The following is a 24,504-nucleotide window of genomic DNA, read 5'->3' on the forward strand; positions in this document are numbered from 1 at the left end:
CTGCCAGACAAGAATGTCCACCCCCCATCCTCCAGGAAACCTTTGTCCTCTGTCCCTCTACACACAGGGTGAAGGAGGTGTACAGGCTGGAGGAGATGGAGAAGATTTTTGTCAGGTGAGTAACTCTGCCTTTGCTCAGGATTTGAGAGGAGTTGGGGCGGGGGGTGCAGTGTTCTTTTTTTGCAGAGATGGGCTGCGGGGGAGGCAGTGAGTTGGGCCTGGCAGGCTGCCTCTGACCCCACGGCTACAGCCAAGAGCCCCCTGGCTGAGAGCTGATTCAGCACACTGTCAGGAGGGGAGCAGGGCGGGGGTGTGTCAGGCAGAAATACGGGCTCACTGATGCTGTAATAGTTACGATTGTCCCTGTGAGGGGCAAAGCTGCAAGCTGCTTGAAATGCTGTAAATCCCCGCTCCTGGTGCTGACAGAGATCGAGCCTGGGGTGGAGGGTACAGAACTGCTCCCTCGGATCCTTAGTGGTGTGTGGGCTGCTGCAATCTGTGGCTCTCATCCTGTGGCCTGTGCCCACCATGGCCACGGGAGCTGGGCCAGGCCTCTGTGGTCTTGTGTTAACTCTTTAGTGGCCACTGCAGTGCCTTAGGTGGTGGAGTGAAGGCCCAGTGGCACCTCTGATCTCAGACTCTACCCAACTGGTATCACCCTGAAACCTCCAACAGCAGCAACAGAGCGGGGCCATTTGTCACTTTCCTGCCTCCACTGCTTAATTAAGAGTTCAGAGCTCGAGTCCTCCATCCAGCTCTGCACAAACTTCCTTGCTGTGTGGCCTGGAATGACTCCTGTCTCTGCCTCAGTTTCTTATGTTGAGCTGAGATAAAATGCCATGGATGGTGAGATTTTGGTATTAGCCAGAGGCTAATGTGAGGGCTCCCTCACTCTCTCCTGCTCTCCCTCCACGTATGGACTCACACTTCCTGTTTACGTACCTTGGGGAAATCAGGTTAGAAATGAAGATCATCAAGGGCTCCAGTGGCACTCCGAAGCTCAGCTACACAGGGCGGGATGACCGGCACTTTGTGCCTACTGGCCTCTACATCGTCAGGACAGTGAATGGTAGGTGATGAGGGATAGTTCCCTGCCCGCTTCCTGCAGCCGGGATGACTGGCCCAGACCCTGACTGAGCCAGAGCCAAAAGCTGCCTGCTGAGGTGCACAGCAGCCAGGCTGGCATTTCCTGGAGGTGATTTTGGAGGGGTGGGGACTGCTTTTCCTCCCTGGGGATTGGGTTGGGGCTGGGGAGAGAGAAGCCCAATTGGTCTGTGCACAAATGGTGTCCTCATGGTAGGAAACGGGCCTTCTCAGGGGGCAGCAGCAGATCCAGAAAGTCAAGTTTGGCCATTTGCATCTTTGGTACCATCCCTTTTTCCTCAGTGCCCTCTGGCTAACAGAGCCCTCTCTTTGCCAGGGTCCTGGAGTTGCTGCCCTGGTGGCAAGTTGGTAGGACTGGGGTGGGGTTGCTGAGAAGTAATTATCTTAGTTGTCCTTGAGCCTCTTTGGGCTGGTGATCAAGGCTGCATCCTCACAGGCTATTCTCTGCCTACGTTTTAGGAAGGGAATGGAAGAACAGGAGTGCAAGACACACCCTTATGTTGGTCTACCCCTGTTCCCCATGAATAATGGATGTCCTTTATAACCTTTCCTTCTTCCTTCTGCCAGAGCCGTGGACTATGGGATTCAGCAAAAGCTTCAAGAGGAAGTTCTTCTACAACAAGAAAACCAAAATCTCTACCTTCGACCTCCCTGCAGACTCCATTGCCCCCTTTCAGTAAGTGGCCCTCCTCTGTGCCTTCCCCTTCTGCAGCTTCAGGCGCTCCTGCCAGGATGCCAGCCTTCTTGGGGCACACCCCCAAGTCCTGAGAAAGATGGCTGCCCAAGCAGGGGCTCCCCTGTGCATGGGCCAGGCTCCTCCCAAGGGTAGGGATGTGGCCCCCTTCTGCATAGAGAGGCTCAGTACGAGGTGAGGGATGCTAGGAACTGCTGTGATGGTTGGGGGTCCTCGGTGGGCAGGGCCTCACCCAGGCAGGGCATCTGCCCCTTGGAGCAGCCACTGTTTATGTTACTTTCCAGTACTGGCCTGCTGGTGGGAACATATTGAGGGCCTGCAGCCCTGCCTCTTGGGACTCAAGGTCCTAGTCATCCATCACAAGGACCTAGTGTCCATTTGCCAGATTGTTAGTTCTAGGTAGTAGCCAGTAGCCCTAATGTGCCTGTAATTAGCAACTGACACTAGTTTCTGTGGCCACACTGTTTTAATAAAGCAGCACAGACAGATAAACCAGGAATATCAGTAATTGTAGGAATCCAGTTGGACATGATTAGCAGCCTCTTTTTGTTGGGAAAAGCTGATTCTGAAAGTTAGGGAGGAGGAGTTGGGGCCTACTGGGTACCTTCTGGCCACCAGAGGGAAGACCCTAACCTGGAGTTAAATGACCCGCGCCGCCCCCGGCCCACCACCAGACCCGACTCTTAAGAACCAACCTTCTAAATCACGGTCGCCAGGGCTGGGGTGGTCTCTTGGTCCTGCACCACCTGAGTACAGCCCTCTGACTTCCTTTCTCTTCCTTCTCCCCAGCATCTGCTACTATGGCAGGCTCTTCTGGGAGTGGGGGGATGGCATCCGTGTGCATGACTCCCAGAAGCCCCAGGACCCAGACAAGCTGTCCAAGGAAGATGTCCTGTCGTTCATCCAGACACACAGCGCTTGAGGGCGTGGGGATGCCCACCCCTGCCGATTGACCTGTCGTTCTCTGAGTCAGGGCGCTCTTCAAGGAGAGGGACTGGGGAGCGCAGTCACTGCAGCCTGCCCATAAGGGGTGGGTGGTCTCCTCTCTGTTCTCCCTGAAGAACTCAGTCAGGGGCCTTCAGAGGACTCTCTGTCCCAGAGGCGTTCCTTCTGGGACACCTTTTGAACTTCCCTCCCCGGAGACCTGCCTGCCAGGGCTCAGCCTGAGGATGCTGCTCCGACGGTGGGTTGGAGGTCAGGGCCCAGGGAACGTGTGGCCAGTGGAGGACCTGTCAGAGAACAGCAGGGCGTTGGCTCTGCCATTCTCTCCTTGTATCCTGTAGACTCACTTTTCTGAGTTCCTTGCACTGCCCTGAGGGCGGCCATGCTCCTGCTCTGCCCAGCTTTTTATTGGGCTGACCCCAAGTGGGTGTAGGCCAGGGGCAGCTGCTGTACAAATCAATGTTTTGTTTCTTTGAACTTGCTCTGTTTTGACGCCAAGTTGGAGAAGATTTGGTCTCCTCCCCTGACCCCTGTCCTGGTCTTCCCTGGAGTTCTCAGCCGGACCTCTGATAGTCCCGCAGGCCGGGAAGGGAGGCTTGTGGGCCACACATCCCTGACACTGCATCACGACACAGGTAGTGTCTTAGCAGTGGGTGTGACTGCCTTCCTGGGCCCCACCCCCTTTCAATCTGAACCTTGGGCAGCTCTAGAGGAGGAAGCAGCCTTGAAGACCTGCCTTTTTCTGTGCCCCAGAGCAGTGGCCCCCTGGCAACACAGGGTACCTCTGGGGTTGGGTCACACCTGGCCCTTTGGCAATCATGGCACCGCCATTTGCCACAGCCACCTTGCTAACCCCTCCCTTTGTTTTTCTTGCCCAGTAGGAAGTACAGTCACTTTTGTTTGTCCTTTTGTGGTCACTCCATTTCCTCTGTTTTGGCAGAGGGGGAAGAGGGGAAGCTGGGCAGTAGCTCTGGGTGGGGGAGGGCACCTATGGTTGTTTTTAATGGGAAATACCTCTCAGAGATGCTCCTATGGGCTCCCTAGAGCAGCATCCCAGTGCTGGGCTGGTTTCCATGGAGATAAGGCACTGAGACTTCCCCGAGGTTGAACTATACCTGGGGGGGGGGGGGGAGGGGGCGGGGGAGGGTCTCCAGCCAGCAACTAGCCTTTCCCTCCCAGGTTGGCAGCAGCACCGCTGAGAAAGCTGTATTTCCACCCAGTTCTGGGTATATCAGTGTGTCTTGCAGAATCTTGGATCATTAAAGATAAACATATTTTTAATTCCTGTGTGGCTCTGTGCTGGGGCTATTGCTGTTTGTCCTTGGTGCTGTGTGGTCTGGGATTGGCTTGGATGAAACTGCTTGGGCTGGAGAAGGGGGGAAGCTCTGCTTAAGAAGAGGGGGAAAAGCAGGTTGGTTTACTCAGAGCCTGTGCAAGTTCCTGGGCCCTGCAGGCCCTGCTGCTTGCTTCTGGAGAGGGCCCCAGAAGAGTCCAGAAATTATGCAGCTCCTGTTGGAAGCAGCGACTGGAGAATGAATGAACCTACAGCCCAGCGGGGCAGGGAGGCAACTTCCCCCCTCCACATAAATCACACGGCTCACTCCATGGTGGCACTGTGACAATCCAGGATCAGTCTGTGTGACTAAAACAACAGAGGCGTCAGACCAATTAGTGTCACTAGACCGGAGGAAAAGGGAAGGAGAGAAGATTTCGCTGACCCCTAGCCAGCCTCCCCTCCATTCTGAGTCTGCACTGGGGAGTGCCACGGGCTGCGCTTGGGGTTAGGCACGCAGGTGCCGATGGCACCTCCCTCTCAGCTCAGGGCTAGAGCTTCTCCGCCAGCTCCACAGCTCTGGTGCTGGCCTCCCATAGCTTGCCTCTGCTTGGCTCCTTCCTTCACCCTGGCCCTGAGGGTCCTTCCTTGATGTCTCACAGCCTTAGCTCCCAGGGCAGCTCCTTTCCTTGTTTTCACTTTCTTAATTGGTATAGTCTCCATGCCCAGCCCTACTGTGCTGTGCCTTGCTCCAGCCTCCCACTCCTGACCCTCTTGGTCCCGGTGTGCCAGGGGTAGAGTTGGGGAGGCAGGGTATGTGTTTACTGTTCCTGGCCCCTGCTCTGATCAGCCCTGCCATGACCGCTTCTCCCAGTGAGCCCTGCCTGATTTACTGGCCACTGTCACCATAAGTCTGTCCAGTCATTATCATGGCTCTTGCTGCCCATTCCCTCTGCCAGGCCTCACCAGCCCTGCTTGCCTCTTGAAGATGGATTAACTCCATACCCCTGTGAGACCTCCATCTGACCACTTCAAGTCCCCAGTCACCCCCTGTGCACAGGCTGCATTTTTTCTGCTGTAATTACAGGCAGTGGCAGACCGGAGGGCAAGACAGTATGTTTGGTGGAGGCGGTGGACAGGTGGTGCCATGCCTAAGCCCTGGAAATGGCTCCCAGAATAGTTTTGGCTTTACAAATGCTTACCGTGGTCTTATTCCCCACTTAAGCTGGGGACTCACCTTTGCGATGCCCCTTTCCCCAACTCCTGAGTTCTAAGCTAAGCACTTTCCCTTGAACATCTTTTCTTGATTCCCGAGTGCCACCCCCACTGCCCTCCAGCTGCAGTCAGACTGTGACATTTACTCAGCAGACGGGAGAAGCCTGGCTGTTCTTTATTGCCTTTCCCTTGGGCTGAGGGAGGAACCAGCACACAGTCCTTCTGGAGACCCAGGCCCCACAGCAGGACCAGGGGGTGAGGGGCTGGACCGACAGGAAGCCCTGCTCCAGGGTCTGGGTTGGGGAGAAATTCTCCTGTGCCTTGGTTGTCTTGAGGCTTGAAGGGCCTGGCTAGTAGTGACCAGGGGGCCAAGGCAAAGCTTGTGCTGACTGGTGAAATCTCTGGCTCACATGGTCCAGTAGGTGTAGATGAGTGTCAGGAGGAGGAAGATGGCCACAGAGAGCAGCATGTTTTTCCGGTTCTCCTGTCGAAGCAACTTCAGCTCCTTCTCTGGGAGAAAACAGGGTGGTGAACAGATAGTCTGGGCCCATCTGCTACTCGCCTCTGCCTCTGCTCTCTGGCAAATGCGTGTACACACTGTTGAAAGCAGAGGTGTTCCCGCCCAGCTTCTATACTTCTTTATCCACAAAAATGACAATCCTCCTTGATCTGCCCAAATTCTCACCACCTTTGGCTGCAGATCCTGGCCCAAAGGCATCCCAGCACCCAGTGCTGCTCCACCATTCTTCAAATGCAGTGGAAGTGGAGGATGGAGTGTGTAAGGTCATCAAAAAGGCCACACCTGATAGCCAAGCTAGGTGCTGACATGGCATCACCAGGTGAGTGCTCCGGCCTGCCACTGCTGGCAGGGCATGGGCGTGGGGTGCTTTGTGGTGCTCCTCCTTGCAGGGGGTCTCATCTGGCCAACTAGAATCTCAGGGTGGCTGGGACTTTTTGAGCCTGACACTGGAGTAGATACAGGGTGGGGGCCACACCATCGGTGCTTCCAGTCCTGCCCCCGCTGCATGCCCAGCTAAGCAAGAACCAGGGATGCTAGAAGAAGGCAGTGTGCCCACAAGGTGGTTGGGCTCACCTCTAGAGGAAACCAGTCCTATTCTAGAGGAAAGAGCATCCATTCATCCCTTTGTGTGACATGCAGGTGGGTGGTACCGTGCTACCTCTCAGGTAAATTGAGGGCTGAGGCTGCGATTGTAAAAATTGCTAGGCTGGAGGCAGAATGGGTATCCCTCCCCTACTTGTGTGAAAGAGTGGGTAGGTACCTGGAAATCAACTTTGGGCAGGCCAGACTGAGACTGGGGCCCAGGTAGGGGATGTGTGTGCACACACGTGTGCTATGCTTACAATGTTGATTCAAACTGGTCCCTCTGGGAGAGTCCCTGTCATCTGGACTGTTCTGGGGCTGATTCTTGGCAAGTCTGGTCTCTCAAGGGGAGAACCAATCCAAGAGGTTTGAGGAACCTCTGCAGACCATCTTCCTCTCAGGCTGGATGGGGTAGGGTTGGGGCCAGGAGGGGGTTGGGGGGGCAGTAGTCCTGCTCCAACCCTGCACCCTCTTGGCTCTACCTGACTCTGCCCCCAGCCCCCAGAAGGTGGCAGCATTGCTCCACCCACAGTAAGCCCTTCCTTCACCTCTAGGGTTTTCCCAGGATGAGGTGGGAGGGGAGGGGGGGTGGCAGGGGCGGGGGTACTGATCTCACTCAGTCTGGGTGGATGTGAGAGTCTTTTCTGGACCTGACTACTACCATTCCCCTTCATCGCACAGAGGAAGAACAGACCCATAGGCTTCTCTATCTCCCCTGGAAGAAAGGAACAAACCTGCTTTCCTTCCATGCTGCCAGGCTTACAGAGGATTCCTAGAGCCTTGGCAGAGGGGTGGGGAGATGGGGGGGGGTGGAGGTGGGTCACGGGGTGGTGTGGGAGAGGGTGCACTCCCTCCCAAAGAACCCTTTTGATCCCCATGACCTGATGGGCTCCCTGGGCTATCCGTCCCCTCCTGACCCTGGGACTGGAGGATGAAGCTGGTAAAGGAAGGGAACTTTCTTACCGTAGTTGGAGGCTTTGTTCATCAGGCTGTTTTTCTCCTTCTCCAGAGACTTCCTGTGAGGAAAGAAGGAGTTTTATGGCTCAAGCCCTTTTCTTCCCATCTGAGGGGCAGCTGACACACGGGGGCAGGATGGACCAGGTGAACAGGGGCCCAGATCTCTAGTGGCAAGGGGCAGGGTGAATGGAAGCTCAGGGCCAGAGCCTCAGGATAAATATGAGGGCGTGGGGGAAGGTGGGAGTCCAGGGCAGATGTGTTACCTGGCCTCTGGGCTCAGCTCCGCCCCACAGAGCCTGGAGTTCACAGTCTCCAGGTCTCTCCGGCACTGTGACAGCTTCTCCTCCAGCCCATCGATCTGAAACACACAGCACACCCAACAACTAGAGATGGGTGCTAGAGCCTTAAAACTTTCAAAAGTTAGGATCTTGGAATGGGGAGGAAGGAGCCTCTAGGAGTCTTCTTGGACAGTGCCCTGCGTCTCCTGACCCTGGCCCCCCAGCCTGTTCTGTTGTCCCCTGCTTCCACACAGTGGGGCCCCACCGGAAGCAGCTCTGGGTGGGGTGCGGTTTTCACAGCAGCCCCGCCCCTCTGGACCAAGCCTGGGTTGGGGGCAGACAGGACCAGTCCCTTAGTCAGCTGTCTCCCCAGCACACAGCCTGGCTGTGCAGACCACAGGAGCCACCAGGGCTGGGGAATGCAGCAGGCACCTGGGACACAGGCCTAACCTAGAATGCAGTGAGGTGCTGCCTTCCCCCAGTGCTCCACACACGTGAGGGATGGGGGGATTAGACATCTAGGGGACAAAAAGCAGAGGTGTTTTTTGCACTGACACACTTAAGGTGGCCTTAAGTTGTTAAGAATATGTATTTTCCCATGAGAATCCATAAAATCCACTGAGTGTAAAAACAACAACAACCGAACAGCACAAAAACTTGTTCTTTCTGACTTGGTTCTTGTGCAAAAACATTATCAAGGCAGCTGTAGCTTGTAGGGCAAAACAGCTAAGCTCCTCAAAGGCTGGCTGCCAAAGGTATAAGTTTTCCCATTTGTTTTGATTATAGTTTCAAAGCCATGTTCTTGGGCAAATAATGTGAGTTGTGGGAAAATATTTTGTAAAATACTGGACTGGATCGTCTAAGCCTAGTTCCTGGTATGATACATGTAGCTTTGGAAGTTCATCTGTGTCTGTCTGTCTCCAGGTGTCTTGTCTTTCTGGCCACCTCTCTCAGCCCAGGTCTGTTCCAGTACCCCTGCCCTGCTGGCGGGAGCCCAGGTTTCAGTGGGTGGAAAGGTTCAGAGGGCCTTGTGCCCCTTAAGGCAGCTGACAGAATAGTGCCTTGCGTGCCCAGGATGCTCAATTTTCCATCTGACTTCACTCACTCTCACTACATCCCTGGGAGGGATAACAAATATGATCTCTATTTCACAAATGGGAGACTGGGATCCCCAAAGAGAATGACTTTTCTGAAACAGACTGGAGTCCCCCCTCTCCTTACTGGCCTCAGCCAGTTCTTTAGCCAGTCCCTTCCAGAAAGGCCCCTGTGAAGACGGTAATCAATGATTACACATATGGATCCCAGTTTCAAGTGGGTGTTTCGGGGCCCGTGTCAGAAGAGATGCACTTGAAACCTTCTGCCCCTCTCCCTGGCCAGCACCTACCCAGCCACTTCTAGGTCAGCCACTTTGCCTTGTCACAAGACCTGCCCCAAATGACACACCATCTAGTCCCTTCCCTACAGCCTCAGCTGGCTGCCAACTCCAGCTCCAGAAGGTGGGCCCTGTGGGAGGGAGCAACTGAAGAGCCCTGAGTTGACTGCCTGGTTAACTGTATCATTTTTCTGCTAATTGGCACCAAACGTAGGATTGTCCTGGGGAACAGCCTTAGCAAGGAGCTGCGGCCTGGACCTAGGGAGGCCAAAGGCTATCCAGGAACCTGTACCGCAGGGAAATAAGCACCGGGCAGCCAGGCTCAGGGAATAGTAACAGCCTAATGTGATGGTCATTGGGGCTGGATGAGAAGAGCAGGTGCTTCAGGCCACCACGTGACCCACTCGCCATAGCAGGACCCTCAATCCAGCCCCTGGGGACCCTACCATCCCATGGTATAGAAACCACAGTCAGGGCACCAAATTCCACACTGGATCCCAAAGCTTAATTCTTGAAGCGCTACCTCCTCTGCAAGGCCTTCTCTGCTGCCCTTGGCTGGAGAGGTACCACGTCCTTCCCTTGGCAAATGAATTAGTCCTTCTTTCATAAGGCCGACAGCACATTAGGTCATCCCAGCTATGAGCATCCAACCTCACCTTACCAGACTCTGGGAACCCCTAGGGCCTATGGTGTAAACTTGTAGCCCAGGGATCAAGTGTTGCCCAGTGCGGCCCATTCCACTTGTGTATATGACTGCCTGGCTCCTAAGGATGCCTGATTTCGTAGCTCCTATCCTAGAATGGTGGCCACCAGTCTCTCCTTTGTGGTCACCACAAAAGCCTGGCCCACTTCAGTCTTTGTGTTTGTAGCCTTGGAGGAATGACTCGGGTTGGACATGGATGGGCCAAGGAGCTAGGGACAGATCTAGACCTCATGTAACAACTCGAGCCTGAAACCCTCCCCTAGTGCCCACAGAAGCCTGAAGAGGCTAGGAGAAGCAACTATACTTGCACACAGATTATGTACTTTGTGGATAACCCAGTGCAAATCTTTAGCCTAGGTTAGATTTCTTCCTGGTGCCCCTTGGGCCAAGTCCTAGTTCGCATGTCATTCTGGGAAGAAGCAGCTTGGGGGATTTCTGTCCCTAAACACCTTTGGAAGGCTACCAGGTACCCAAACAAGTGGTAATTGGCCCAGAACAAGGCTGGGAACTCATGCTAAGCAAAATCTTTAAATTGAGGTTGGCAAACCACAAGTGGCCAAGCCAATCTGCCGTTGTGCTCTGGGCAGGGCCTGTGGAGCTGGCAGTCAGAGGCCTTTATCTGAACAAGCCCAATTTATCTGCAATTCCACTGAATATCCCCACTTTCATTTACCACTTTTTAATGAGGCTTAAACGGACGAACACAAATCAAGGTTTTAGGGACTCAAGTTCTAACCTCCCTCTATGAATATTTATGTCCTGCTGACAGCTCTCTCTGATTCCCTTCTAAATAGCAAGTCCCCCCCCCCTTTTTTTTTATAACCCAGCTGCTTGATGTGGGCTGAGTGAGGGGAGGCTGAGACTGTCAGGAAGCTCTTCAGCAGGCCACAAACCCGTCCTCAGAAGGTGACCCCGCTGGCAGTCAAACACCCTGCAGCATTTGCTGAAGCAGAAGCTGGCTCTCAAGCAGCTATAATAATGGGTGCAAAGACTTAAGAGTGACCCAGCTACAAGAAGGTAGGGAGGGAAGGTCAGGATGCACCTTTTAGTTGTGCCTGGGGTCAGGAGTGGTGCCTACAGAGTGGGGCTGACTCAAATGGGCCAGAAATGGGAGAGAGGACCCAGGAAGTGGGCCTTAAAGGAAGCCGCTCCTTGGGTTTTCAGTCAATTCTTGATGGCATTTATGTGAATTATGCACTTCGCAGATTCCCCAGTGCAAATCTAGAGTCCTTGGGTAGCTTTCTCTCTGCTGCCAGGCTAAAGGCAACAGAGGACAATATAGCCAGCACAGGAGAGAGGCCACAGGGTTAGGGCCAGAATAAGAAGACAAATGTCAGGAAGATTTTAAAAACACAGGGTCAAAGCTGGACAAGCAGTAGGGAGCCCAAGTGCGCAGAAGCCTGAAACTGCAGGTCCTGAGAAGTATTGTAGTGAGGAGGGTGGGCTGTAATTGGGTGCCTCAGATTGCTGCTCACTTGCCCTCCAAAGGACTTCCTTAATTCTGTGCCTCATTTTATTCATGTGTAAAATGAAGTTAATGGTTAATATTTCAAAAAGGTTTTGTGAGGATGCTATGAGCCAATACATGTAAGCTGCTTAGAACATAAGAGTTAAATAAGTGCGTGCTGTCATTATTAGCCAAGAATGGTTTTCACTGGAACTTTGGGGAACAGAAAGAAAAGTGAGTTAATGTGACAGAGTAAGAGGAGACAGAAGTGTGGGTGTGTGATGGAAAGGAATCTCCACTCATCACTGGCTGGCACCAGTGGCAAGGGGAGGCCATCTAGCTGGGATATGGCTCTCCTCTGAGTCTACAGAGGGGTTCAGCAATGGGGTGAGGGGAGAGGGGGCCTGCAGGGTAGCCTATCAGAACAGCACCGCCTCTAAAGGCTAGCCCAACCAGCTGGCTCGGAACACAGCATGCTGGGAACCTCATGTCCCTGCCTGGAGCTAAAACAAGGCTGGGCTCTTCAGCCAGCACAAACTTGCTGAGGATGGGCCTGGTGGCACCCGACGATGAGGCCCAGAGCAGTGTCTAAGGGCAGACAGCTCAGGTGCGGTCTGGGCATGAATAGGCATCTGAGGAGACGTGGAATGGCAGGCAGGGCCTGGCAGACAGAGACCATGTTTACCCACACCATGGCTCTACAGGGAGCAGAAATGTGAAGCCCCAGGACTACAGCAGAAAGAGGCCCCATCAAAGAGATCGGACCAACTCTAGCAGGAAGAAGTTACACTCAAGGCCACAGAGGCTCCCAGGACTCCTGCCCAGCAGGATGGATACAGGGTCAACTGGCAGAAAGAGTGTGGCCAGCCCAAAAGTGGCTCAGGTACTGAGACTTTCCTGGAGCTACGGGGGCAGCAAGGCTGGCTGTGACTGACTGTCATAGGCAAACTTGTAATGGCTGAGGTGGGGACTGGGACGAGGCACTCATTCAGGCACAGTGTGGGAGTGAGAATGGATACCCTCAATAAAAAATTACATTATATTATATATAATTATTAAATTAGTAATAAAATTACATTACACACACACACACACACACACACAGTATTCAGAAGACCAAGTGTCCCATTTTTATACAGGGACAAAGAACACTGTGTCTCTCTGAGATGATGATGAGCAGGTGAAGCACAGCTACAAAGGGACACAAGAAGTCTGAAAGGTGGTGGTGGGAGCTTAGCAAACTCTGCCTTCTGGCATTACACACAGAGCTGGGGAGTTGGTAGTTGTGAAAACTCATGTGCTGCGGTTCAGGGGACTGAGAGGTAGGTGGTAAATGTGCAGGGTGTCCTGGTAGGACAGTTGATTCACCCCAAGACCAGACCATGGGGACTGCTGGTCTGAGCACAGAAAGGAAGATGCAGAGTGGAAGGGAAAAAGTATATATGGCAGGGAGTGGGAGGGAGCTGAACGTCCCAGAGGAGGCCCTGGAACGGGGATCCAGGAAGTCTGCACTTCATCAGGAAAGGCCCACGAGTGACTCTACTGCAGACTGAGAGCCACTGCCTTTCTGACCCAAGCACGGACTGGGGAATCAGAGTCTGGAGCCTGGGTGGTGTTGGGGGGGTGCGTTTCCTACATAAGAATGTGAAGATCTGAGGTCAGCGGGGCAGGCAGTCAAGGTCAGCAGAGGCCCCACCCCAGCCAAATGGGGCCACTGATCCTGTTGGCAGGTGCCAAGGGAAGTGAGGGCTTTTTCACTTCCAGTCACCAGGGGCAGAGACTTCCCGAAGCCTTCCCCCTGTGCCTTTCGGATGTGGCTCTGAGTGCCGTGTGCTCCATGTGCTGTACCTGCCAGTCATGAGCCCTGCGCCAGCTAAGCAAAATCCCCTCTGCCACCTGAGTTGGGGAATAACACCTTATTCTCAGAGCTTTAGGGAAGTCTCCCTGGGGTCCTATAACGCCATAAAACCACTGTGTTAAGAGAAACTGTAAAATTCGTCTGAAATCCCCGTGAGGCATCTTTTCACGAGTGTGGAGCCTCCTGGAATTGAAACCCCGAGTGAGGCCTCTTTGGAGACAGAGAACCCTAGTGCCAGCTCATGCACGGATAACTACCCAGCACACTGGTCAGATCAGGTCCCCTTGGGGTGTAGGGGGGCCACTCCAGGTCCGGCGGCTGCCGGGCCCTCGTGCACAGCTCATATCCTGCTGACAGGCATAAGCCACAGGCTGCCACTCCCCTGTTGCAGGTGCTCCTAGTGAGGGTACCTGAATGGTGCTCCCAAGAGCCTCTCCCCAGCCTGGGAGGCGACTCCCCACCCACCCCAAGCCACTGTCTAGGGCGAGGCTTTCTTCAGAAAAAGGCAGAAAGCACCCTCAGGACTTAGAGCTCTGGGTTACGCAGGGCACTCTGCTTTCTGGTTTAGGAAGTTATTTCCGGTTTTCCCAGACTTGCTCACAGTTTCTGGCCACTGTCTGCCAGAAGTTTCTGGAACAGGTTAACTTCAGGAGTCAGGCAGTGGTTATGGGGTTATATCCTACAGCTCCCTGGCCAGGTACTTGCTAATAAAGAGCATGGTGTGGGGGTACGTAGATGGCACAGCACAAGTCAAAGCAACTTACAGAAGCTGAAATCCACCCAACATTAAATCACACTACCAGTAGCAGCCAACACTTCCATAGCATGTGCTATACGCCAGGCACAGTTCTCAGCACCTCATGCACAGAATGCTCACAATAACCCTATGAGGGGGTAGTAGTAGCATCAGTCAGTGGTCCCCCCATCTGCTGGGAACAAGACCCCAATGGATGCCTGAAACCACAGATAGTACTGAAATAAATAAATAAATAAATATAGTATATGGTATATATATGGTCTGTATGGTATATATATGATATATATATGGTTGTATGTGTGTATATGTTTTTTCCTATACGTACATACCTATGTTAAAGTTTTATTTATGTATAAGGTACAATAAGAGGTTAACAACAATAGCTAATAATAAAACAATTATGGGGGCGCCTGGGTGGCTCAGCTGTTCGGCATCTGGCTTCAGCTCAGGTCATGATCTCAGGGTCCTGAGATCGGGCCCTGCATTGGGCTCCCTGCTCAGCAGGAAGCCTGCTTCTCCCTCTCCCACTCCCCCTGCTTGTGTTCGCTCTCTCACTGTCTCTCTCTCTGTGCAATAAATAAGGAAAATTTTTTAAAAATTAAAAAATAAAACAATTATGACAAAAGGGGATATATAAAAGTTATGTGAATGTAGTCTCTCTCTCAAAGTATCTTACTGTACTATATTCACCCTTCCTATGCTGATAGGAGATGAAAAAATGCCTACATGATAAGGTGATATGAGGTGAATGATGTAGGCATTGTGGCAATATGTCAGAAGGGGGATCATCTGCTTCCAGGCTGAGTTGACTGTGGGTACCTGAAACCTCAGAAGGTAAAACCATGGGTAAGGGGGAACTCCTGTATTCACCTTTTGCAGATGAGGAAGCTTGGGCTGTGGAGATGGAAGTCATTTGTCCAGGGTCACAGGGCGCACATGGTGGGTGCTGGGCAGTCCAAGTCTGTGCTGTTAGCTGCCACCCAACATACCGACCTACCTAAGCCTCTCAGCTCCTGGGAATAACCCCCAGTCCTTGTACTCCAGGCTAGGCAGTTTGTGCAGCTCGTGTAGGCTACCAATGTCTGCAGCAACTCTGCAAGGAAGGGGCTGTTTCTGTTTTAGAGAGGAGTAAACTCCCAGTGTAGAGATTTAAATCAAGGTCATGTAATTGGGAAGTGGCAGAACTGAGGGTCTGAATCTGAGGTTTTTCTGCTTCAGAGCTTATGTTCTTCCCAACACTTCAAGCTCTTGCTCCAAAATCCCTCATGAAAACATTCACGACAAAGAAGGGTTCTGTGGAACAAAGTCATTCCACATCCCAGTCGAAGCCAATCTAAGCTTGTTGATCTGCTTTCAACAGATTCTCTACTCTGAATAATCTTGTACAAGGGCTTTGCCTGGTCTCTGTCCACGTAACAGATACTCTCTGTGAGGCAAGAACCTGACTGAAATCTGCTTGGAGACAGTGAGATGGGAACAGGGTGCATATCCTCATGTTGAAGGCAACTACCTACCCTCCAGCTTCCGGCTTCTCGAAGATCCCTACCCGCCTCCCCCCGCCCCAGATTGCCTAAACTGCCACAGCAGTCCGAAATTCACAAAAAACAGACCCAGTTTTGAGAAGGAGAAAGGTGAGCTACGGTAGGCTTGATAAGCCCTTCTTTCCCTAGTGGGTAGCAAGGCCTTTCTTTTCACATGCCAATTCACAGCCCTGAGAATGGTGCCAGCTGTTTTATCTCCAGCCCCAGCAGCCTAGGAACTGGATTTCTGGAAATCCACTCATTTTCACATGTCAGGGAGGCCCCAGGACATTTATTATAATGGGTAAAGAGGCCAGAACACCTGCCCAGATTTCTGTGGCAAGAGTGCTGGGGCTTTCCATCTGAGGCCATCAGGCCACACTGCCAAATCACATGAGGGTCATGGGCCTCGATTTCCCAGGTGACCAGCCTCAAACCCCAAAGGGCCTTTTGCCCTGACACTGCTGAAGGGATGTTTTTCTGTGGAGGAGGCTCAGGGCTCTGTGGGGACAGAAGACAAAACCTCCATCCATGTCTCCCCAAATCATCAGAAATTTCTCTCCCAGGGTGAGCAGATGAAGACTGTAAATCTTCCCGGTTTTTAATCAACGAGTAATTTTCAGGAAAAGCAGAGAGCCAAAGGGCTTGTCATTTCTCCGGAGACTCACTGCCCTCTCCTCCACCGCCCCAGGTCAGGCACACAAGGGGCCCTGCTGAAACGCTTGCAAGCTCTGAGACCTTGTGAGACCTTCTGGTGTGCTGAGCAGCTCTACAAGGAGAGCCACGGCAGTCCTTGCCTGAAGCCTTCAGCTGTCCCTGGGCCAGAATGTTTGGGGTTTGTTTTCTCCTCTTTCCCCCAATATATATTTTTTGATAAATTAGCAAAAGCTTCTTCATCGCTGAAAGGCTCAAAGCACTATTCAAGAACTGGCATCCACCCCATGCCTTATGAATTCATTAATTAAGATGCTGGCAAACAGCCACTCCACACATGCTGACATCCAGCCGTGTTAGGTAATGAGGTTTTAGTCTCCTGACCCCTGTCAAGTGGAATGGAGCCAGACACAGGCTGCCGAGAGGAATCACCTGCCCAATGGCAACCTGTCGCTTGCGCCTGACAGCAGGTGAGGCTCATTTAATGGTCAGTGGCCCTTCTCCCGACCCCTGGGTGGGTGGCTCCCCCGAAAGGTGGTGTCCAACTGCCTGCCCCATGCTAGCCTCCTAACCCTGACCAGTGAACCACTCAAGAGGGCCCAGACGGCAAGGGCGAGGGTTCAAGCGCTTCCTCCAGCTACTCAAGCCATTTCAGTAAATATTTATTGATGGTCCACTAAGCTGCTTCTGCCCCTTGTCTCAGAAAATTGGTAGATGACCCCCAACCTTGTGCACAGCCTATGACTGTCTTCATCTTGGTGCTGGAGGAGGTAACGAAGAGGATGTGACCACCGGTTGACTTGAGCACGGGACCAGGGCAATTGGAGGCTCCTCATCCCTCCACTGACCTTGGAATGTACGTTCTGCCCACTGTTCCCACAGTGGGAGCTATTCCAAGGACATAGCCTTGAGAGACCATGTGTTGTGGAGACCATCTGGACAGTATACGTGACTGAACCCAGTCAAGGCCTCTGGACAAACTCTGAAGATTTGGCGGGCGGGTGCAGAGATCTAGTCCTCTTATTCACTACCCAAGACAAGCCTCACCAGTAAATTCCCTTGCTTATTAAACCTGCCACCTACCAACCTGGCGTGGACTGCCTTTTTCTTGGGTCTCTCTGTCCTCCATGGAAGGGGGCCAGTTTGCAAACCAACAACTTGGTGCTTCTGCCTCTCTATGCCCACAGAGAGCTTACAGCAGTGGCTTATACTGAACGAATAATTACAATGTCAAGGTTCTTTCCTCCTGTGCTCATCTTGCCTATGTAATTTTCTACCCTCAATTTATCACCTCTTTTTCTGGTAAGGATTCTTGTGAATTTAAATGACTCCCATTCACTTTTATCTCCTATAGCAAATACTATTAGTTGGCCAACACAACATTGATTCCCAATCCCTCTTCCTTTGCCCACTACAGAGGTTAGAAAAGCTAGAGAGATGCTTTCCCACACTCACTGCAGCCAGGGATGGTCATGATCCAGTACCGGCCAATGAAATGTTCCAGAAATCAGCTGGAAGACCCCTGGGACAGCTTATGCTTTGCTGATAAAAAGGGACATTGGGTGCCTGGGTGGCTCGTCGGTTAAATGTCTGCCTTTGGCTCAAGTCATGATCTCAGGATCCTGGGATCGAGTCCCACATTGGGCTCTCTGCTCAGCAACCAGTCTGCTTCTCCCTCTGCCTCTGTGATCTCTCTCTCTCTCAAGTAAATAAAATCTTAAAAAAAAAAAAAAAAAAAGGAACAGTGTTGTAGTTCCTTTATCCTTCTTCCTAACTTAAAGTTGGATATAATGACTAGAGCTGTGGTAGCTATCTTGAGAATATGAGGAAACAGCTAAGAGAATGTAGAAATACCAGCCTTGACCTAGCTTTTGAACCAATGCCGTAGCCATTTACCTCCAAATTTGTTATGGAGAAGAATGTATATTCCTATTTACTTAGGTCAGTTTCTGTACCTTATAGCCAAACGTTTCAAACTGATAGATTTTTGTACTAGGGACCAGATCCAACCTAGTTATCCCCTTAAGATGTCAGCTAAGACACCACACATCTGTGAGGACACACTGGCTGTTGAAACATCTAAAGACACCAAGCTGAATGGTCTAACTGTGAAAGAAAATACAATGACCAAGTAACAGCTCATTACTATCAGAGTTACAAAAACAAACAGGAATTTACATCAGTCAAAATCTATCAGTTTAGACTGAAATGCAACTTTCCCTCCTTCCACACATTAAAATCAGTAGCAAATTCTCTCTCTGCCTGCCTCTCTGCCTACTTCTCTGTCAACTAAATAAATAAAACCTTAAAAAAAAAAATCAGTAGCAAAGCTGGTGATTTCTCATCTGAATGCTCTCATTATTCAGAATTAACTCTCAGAAGCTAAACTCATAGCCAGTCTTTTCCAACTTTGAGATCTTACGGGGTGGCAAATGAGTTGGATAAACAGACCTTGAGAGGAGACGTAGGAATGGAGGCTGCTAGGGGGTGCCTTGATTGACCTGGGAGGTGACTGCCCAGTACAGCTGGCCCAAGCCAGCCCTCAGGGTGAGTGCTGCCTGCTTGGTAATTGCTTCATTACAACAAGTGGAGACTGTTTGCAGGTGCTGAGATCGCTCACTTGTGGGGGTTTTATTGCACTCGTCAGATTAACAAACATTTTGATTAAATCACCACTTCATTGGCTCTGGGCACATGACTTTTAATAAGAGGACAATATCCACTGCTACTGAGCATCAGTGCATATTCAATACTCAGATCTGCTGGGGGCAATGGAGGAACAGGTGGGGAGACAGCCACATGCCAAGCTTTTCCTAAGGTGCACAGTTATAGATCTCGAATCTTAAAATATCAAAGCAAAAAGTAACCTTAGAGTTTTTTTTGTTTTTTGTTTTTTTTTTAAACAAACTCTAGATAGTTACAAACGTAAATATCTACATTGGTACTGACAGGACTTAAAAAAAAAAAAAAGGTGAATGTGAACGTACTAGGAGAGCACAGGCCCACCAAATTTAAAACATTTTAGAAACCTGTGTCAGCCACACAAGACTTTGGTGACCTGTATTTGGATCACAGTCAATGAACTTATAACCCCTGATGAAACTGAAGGTCATCATGTTACAGAAAAAGAAACTAAGTCTGAACAAGGGGGCTGGACTTAACCATGATGGAATACTGCAAAAGAACTATAAAGGCTACTAATAAGGGCACTGTTTGTTGATTATCTCCACCATGAGCCCTGCGTGTGCTACATATTTCACACATATGGTCCTCTCAAAACCATACTTGAGTCTGGGAAAGCATCTCTTGAGCTTTTCTAACCTCTGCAGTGGAGGTGGGCAAAGGAAGAGGGGTTGGAGACCCAATGGCTGGGATTTCAGATATATCGTCTCCCCAAAACCACACTTGAGGTTACAAATCAAAACCACGATGAGATATCACCTCACACCAGTCAGAATGGCTAAAATCAACAACTCAGGAAACAACAGGTGCTGGCAAGAATGCAGAGAAAGGGGAACCCTCTTATACTGTTGGTGGGATTATAAGCTGGTACAGACACTCTGGAAAACAGTATGGTTAAAATAGAATTATCCTACAACTCAGCAAATGCACTACCCAAAGGTTACAAATATTGTGATCTGAATGGGAACCTGCACGCCAATGTTTACAGCAGCAATGTCCACAATAGCCAAAATATTGAAAAAGCCCAGATGTCTATCAACAGATGAATGGATAAGGATGTGGTGTGTATATATGTATGTATGTGTACACACACACACAGGAATATTATTCAGTCATAAAAAAGAATGAAATCTTGCCATCAGCAATGACGTGGATGGAACTGGAGGGTATAATTCTAAGTGAAATAAATCAGGGAAAGAAAAATACCCTATGATTTCACTCATGTGGAATTTAAGAAATAGATGAACATAAGGGAAAGGAAGGAAAAATAAAATGAGATAAATATAGGGAGGCAAACCATAAGAGACGCTGAACTATAGGAAAGAAACTAAGGGTTGCTGGAGGGGAGCTGGGTAGGGGGATGGGGTAACTGGGTGATGGGCATTAAGGAGGGCGCGTGGTATGATGACACTGGGTGTTACATGCAACTGATGAATCACTAAATTCTACCCCTGAAATAATACAGTATATGTTAACTAAATTGAATTTAAATAAAGAATTTTTAAAAAACACACTTGAGGTAAATTGCAATCTGCAGTAGAGACTACAGGCTGTCCACTAAACATGCTAGGCCCTTTTTCCATAGCCATCAAGCTGTAGTTGGGCATGTGGCCTCCTAGCCAATGAATGCATTTGGCATTCTTGCAGTTGGCTCCTTGCAGTTGGGTGAGGTCTCGAGTCTTAGCTCACATCTTTACCAACGGAAAGTGGGCACTCTGGGCCCATTGTTATTATTATTTTAAGATTTATTTATTTGAAAAGAGAGAGTGCACATGCAAGGGAGCATCTGAATGGGGCGAGGGACAGAGAGTGAGAGAGAATCTCAGGGAGATTCTCCAGAGGGAGGAGCCCAAGGCGGGGCTCGATCCCACAACCCATGAGATCAAAACTTGAGCCGAAATCACAAGTAGGATACTTAACCAACTGAGCCACCCAGGCGCCCCTGCACCCATGACTCTTAAGACAATGACGCTTATGCTTCTTCCACTCTTTCCTTGCCAGTGGACACATCAATGGGATGTGACTTAATTTCATTCATGAGGTGACATTAAGGCACTGAGGGATGGCAGGTCACAAGATGAGGGGACTATAGCAGAACCACTCTAGACCACAGATTGGCAAACTACGGCCTGGGGGCCAAATACAGTCCGCTGTAAAGTTTTATTGGAACACAACTACACCCATTAATTCACATATTGTCTATGGCTGCCATTGTGCTAAGATCGCCTATCTAAGCATAGTTGATGCTCCTTATTTATGGTAGCTATGTTCTATAAAGTTGCTGCCAACAATGAATTACCAAATACTGAACCAGGTTAGATTCCTATGAGCCTCTGGTCACAACAATTTTATCAAGTGATCAATACAAAACCTTGTGTTTTGTGTGTTTTTCTGTTCAGAAACTTTATTTAATATATATTACTGATTCATTAACAGTGAAATCACAGCCAAAAGCACAATAACTCAACTCTGAACAAAACCGATCTAACATATATTTTCTCTGTAAGGCAAATATAGCCTTCTTGCACATTAGGAAAACTAGACAGTACTTCAGCACTACACTTGAGGGCCATTTTAAGCAACAAAATCACCAACAAAAAGCACACAAACGCAAAAAACATGGCACTAAATAGACCACAAAAAAGACACCTGTTTATAGTATAAGCTGAAATAAGACGGCAGAGTGTTACTTTGTTCGACCTTAGCTGTGCCTCAGGTGACTCAAATTTTTCACTGGTTTGTTTGTGAATTACTGCAAAAGCACTGCAAGTACTGATCTGGGGGTTACAAATACATTTTTAGCAGGAAGGCAAATTCACAGATACAGAATCCGTGAATAATTAGGATCAACTGTAGTTACAACAGAGACCATATGGCCCACATAGCCTAGAAATGTACTATCTGGCCATTTATAGGCAACATCTGCCAATCCCTGCTCTACCCTACTAGAAAAAAATAAACTTTCTGAAGCCAATGAATTTTAGGGTTTCTCTACTTCAGCAATTATTGTGTCCTAATCTAATAAAGTCTATGCTTTTCCCACCACACAGTGCACCTCATTTTACCACTCATATTCTCTTTTAGAGGGAGGTTCATATTTCCACCAATCTTTTTTTTTGTACCAAGTAGGGCAATATTTCTTAAGACGTGGTATTAAAACCTCCTGCATCAACATGGGTGCATGTAGCTGGTTAAAAATGCAGATTCCTGGGAGTGCTCGGCTGGCTCAGTCCGTCAAGCACGGGACTCTCCATATCAGGTTTCTAAGTTCAAGCCCCAGGCTGGCCATGGAGCCTACTTAAAAAATGCAGATTCCTTGTTGAAAATGTATACCCAAGTCTTACTGAATTACTTGGGGTGGGAGACAGTTCAAGTCTCCATTTTAAACAAACTCTGCAAATTTTTTTTTAAAAGATTTTATTTATTTATTTGACAGAGAGGGATCACAAGTAGGCAGAGAGGCAGGCAGAGAGAGAGAAGAAAGCAGGCTCCCTGCTGAGCAGAGAGCCCGATGTGGGGCTCGATCCCAGGACCCTGAGATCATGACCTGAGCTGAAGGCAGAGGCTTAACCCACTGAGCCACCCAGGTGCCCCTCTGCAAATTATTCTTAATGCATTCTATTGAGAACTACTGAACTGGCAGTAAACTCCCAAAGATTATCCCGTATCTCTCTGGTAACTCTTGGGACAGTATCTGAGGGAACTGTATGTAACACTGAAGAAATAAGATGCCCTAGAGGGCAAATCGCCTGTGCTGCGTCTCAGCTCCTCCACTGCTTTGGCCTGGGCTCTGCCTGAAACCTGTTTCCCCACTGGTTTAAAACTCTCACAGACCTGGGGTGCCTGGGTGGCTCAGTTGGCTAAACGACTGTCTTCGGCTGGGGTCATGATCCCAAGGTCCTGGGATCTGAGCCCCACATCGGGCACCCCGCTGGGGGGCGGGGGTAGTCTGCTTCTCCCTCTCTCAAATAAATAAATAAAATTTAAAAAACAAAACAAAACTCACAGGCTTGTAGTGAGGACTGAGAATGCAAATGAAGTAGGACATAGCAGCTGCTCAATATGCCTCAATTTTCTTTCCCTTCCATATGCAGTACATTATTTTTAAGCTCTTTGGGAACTTCATCATTCCAGAATTCTCCACAAATTCCCATAATTCCCATAGTAATTTTCAGGCTACGTGCTTCAGTACCCCAGGGGAAAAATTTCCCATCTCAGGGGATGTTTAAGCCATTTAGTAATACACTAAACAGTATGCGCTCTCTCACTTTTGGGGGGGCCCTCATCCACAGGTATCTATCCGTTTGGAGCGCCCTGTTCCCCGAGGGCCCGTTCCTTTTGCGTCCTCTTCAGTCACATGTCTCCTCTCTGGGCCTCCTTATTTCCGGGGCCAGTCCTCTTCGGGGCCTCCCCTTCACCTCCACGTCTCCTCTCTGTAAAGGTCCCTTCACCTCCGGTGCCCCCTCGGGCTCACCAAACTCCATTTCACCCATCCCGCCCCTCATCTTCGGGTACCTCATCCGAAGCTCTCAAGCCCCTCGCGTCCCTCTCTCAAATCCGCGTCGCCCTCACTTCCTCCCCTCAGCCACTCCTCCAACCTGCGGCCGAGCCGTCCCACTGTACCCCGCCGCAGGGAGAAGGCAGCTAACGACGCGGCCCAACCCGACTTGTCCCCTCACCTCCAGAGCGACGCCCAGATTCTCCCGCTTCTTTTTGGTCATGTTACTCGCCGCGATCCCCCAGTCATTATTGGACGCACCCTCTGGTGGCACCACGCATGCACCAACACCCGTACTTCCCTCTCATTGGCCGCAGAGACGGCGGGAGGCGGGGCTACTGGTGGTCACGACCCTGTTGAGGGGGCGTGGCCATCTTGGCGCGGCCATGTTTATGAGGGGCAACCTGTAGTTTGAGATCTCAGGTCAGGGCCGGGAGGGGATGGCTAGATTGGCTCCGGAGGAGTAGTCGCCCATCCTCCAGAGATGGAGGTGCCCCTTTCCTTCTTAGATGAAACCATTTTACATCACGGAGGCATTTTTTCACCCTATTTTATCCTTCTGTATCCTTCGTCCTTTTAGTGAACACCCTACTTATTTAGAGGCCATTCCCCGTGCCCCGTTCAAATTCTGTCCCATGTTCAAGGCTCATTCTGAAGCTGTGCTCCTCCATGAAGCCCCACCTTGAGTCCTTTGGCCCCCTGGGCTCTCATAATGACAAGTTGGTATTCCTTTGTTTTGTTTTGGTTTTTGGTCATGTGTTTCTACTCATTTTTATTTTTTATTTTTTTTTAAAGATTTTATTTATTCATTTGACAGAGATCACAAGTAGGCAGAAGGGCAGGCAGAGAGGGGGGAGGAAGCAGGCTCCCTGCTGAACAGAGAGCCCGATGCGGGGCTCGATCCCAGGACCCTGAGATCATGACCTGAGCGGATGGCCGAGGCTTTAACCCACTGAGCCACCCAGGCGCCCCTCTACTCATGTTTATTGTTTTATTGCTAAGAACCACCTACAGGGGCTCTTGGCTGGCTCAGGAGGTGGAGCATGTGACTCTTGATCTTGGGGTTGTGAGTTCAAGTCCCACCTGGGGTGCAGACGTTGCTTAAAAATAAAATTAAAAAACAAAAATAGGCGCCCGGCTGGCTCAGTGGGTTAAAGTCTCTGCCTTCGGCTTGGGTCATGATCCCAGGGTCCTGGGATGGAGCCCCAGGTCGGGCTCTCTGCTCCACGGAGAGCCTGCTTTCTCCTCTCTCTCTCCCTGCCTGCCTCTCTACTTGTGATCTCTGTATGTCAAATAAATAAATAAAATCTTAAAAAAAAAAACAAAAAACAAAACAACCCTGCCTACAAACATCACAGAAAACTTATAAATGAAAAACAACACCCTTTATCCCACCATTCTTTTTTTTTTTTTTTTTTTGGATTTTATTTATTTATTTGACAGAGAGA

At 50.3% G+C, this 24,504-nt stretch overlaps 2 protein-coding genes across 4 annotated transcripts in view; one reads left to right on the forward strand and one right to left on the reverse strand.

The window, feature by feature from the left end:
- The window catches only part of CMTR1 (cap methyltransferase 1), a gene marked incomplete at its 5' end in the record, with an annotated part of 49,534 nt that extends 45,509 nt beyond the window's left edge, over nt 1-4,025 (forward strand). For both annotated transcript variants that reach the window (XM_080806328.1, XM_080806327.1), the window contains 4 exons: nt 68-115; nt 957-1,069; nt 1,672-1,780; nt 2,588-4,025. In XM_080806328.1, coding sequence (XP_080662454.1) covers nt 68-115; nt 957-1,069; nt 1,672-1,780; nt 2,588-2,720 — 403 coding nt within the window. In that variant the 3' untranslated portion in view covers nt 2,721-4,025. The remainder of the gene's footprint in view (nt 1-67; nt 116-956; nt 1,070-1,671; nt 1,781-2,587) is intronic.
- A 697-nt stretch (nt 4,026-4,722) lies between these two features.
- CCDC167 (coiled-coil domain containing 167) lies at nt 4,723-23,331 on the reverse strand. 2 transcript variants are annotated; one of them, XM_080806329.1, is made up of 4 exons: nt 23,238-23,331; nt 7,551-7,645; nt 7,294-7,346; nt 4,723-5,733 (listed from the first exon to the last, which is right to left on the reverse strand). In XM_080806329.1, exons 1-4 carry the CDS (start codon nt 23,277-23,279, stop codon nt 5,579-5,581), a joined length of 345 nt encoding a protein of 114 aa, XP_080662455.1. In that variant the 5' UTR covers nt 23,280-23,331; the 3' UTR covers nt 4,723-5,578. The 2 variants fall into 2 exon arrangements, with proteins under 2 accessions (XP_080662455.1, XP_080662456.1); XM_080806330.1 differs by having other exon boundaries at nt 5,366-5,738; nt 23,238-23,322.
- Nucleotides 23,332-24,504: the final 1,173 nt, after the last annotated feature.

The sequence above is a fragment of the Martes martes genome, assembly GCF_963455335.1.
Source record: "Martes martes genome assembly, chromosome: 6".
In the NCBI taxonomy this organism is placed as follows: domain Eukaryota; kingdom Metazoa; phylum Chordata; class Mammalia; order Carnivora; family Mustelidae; genus Martes; species Martes martes.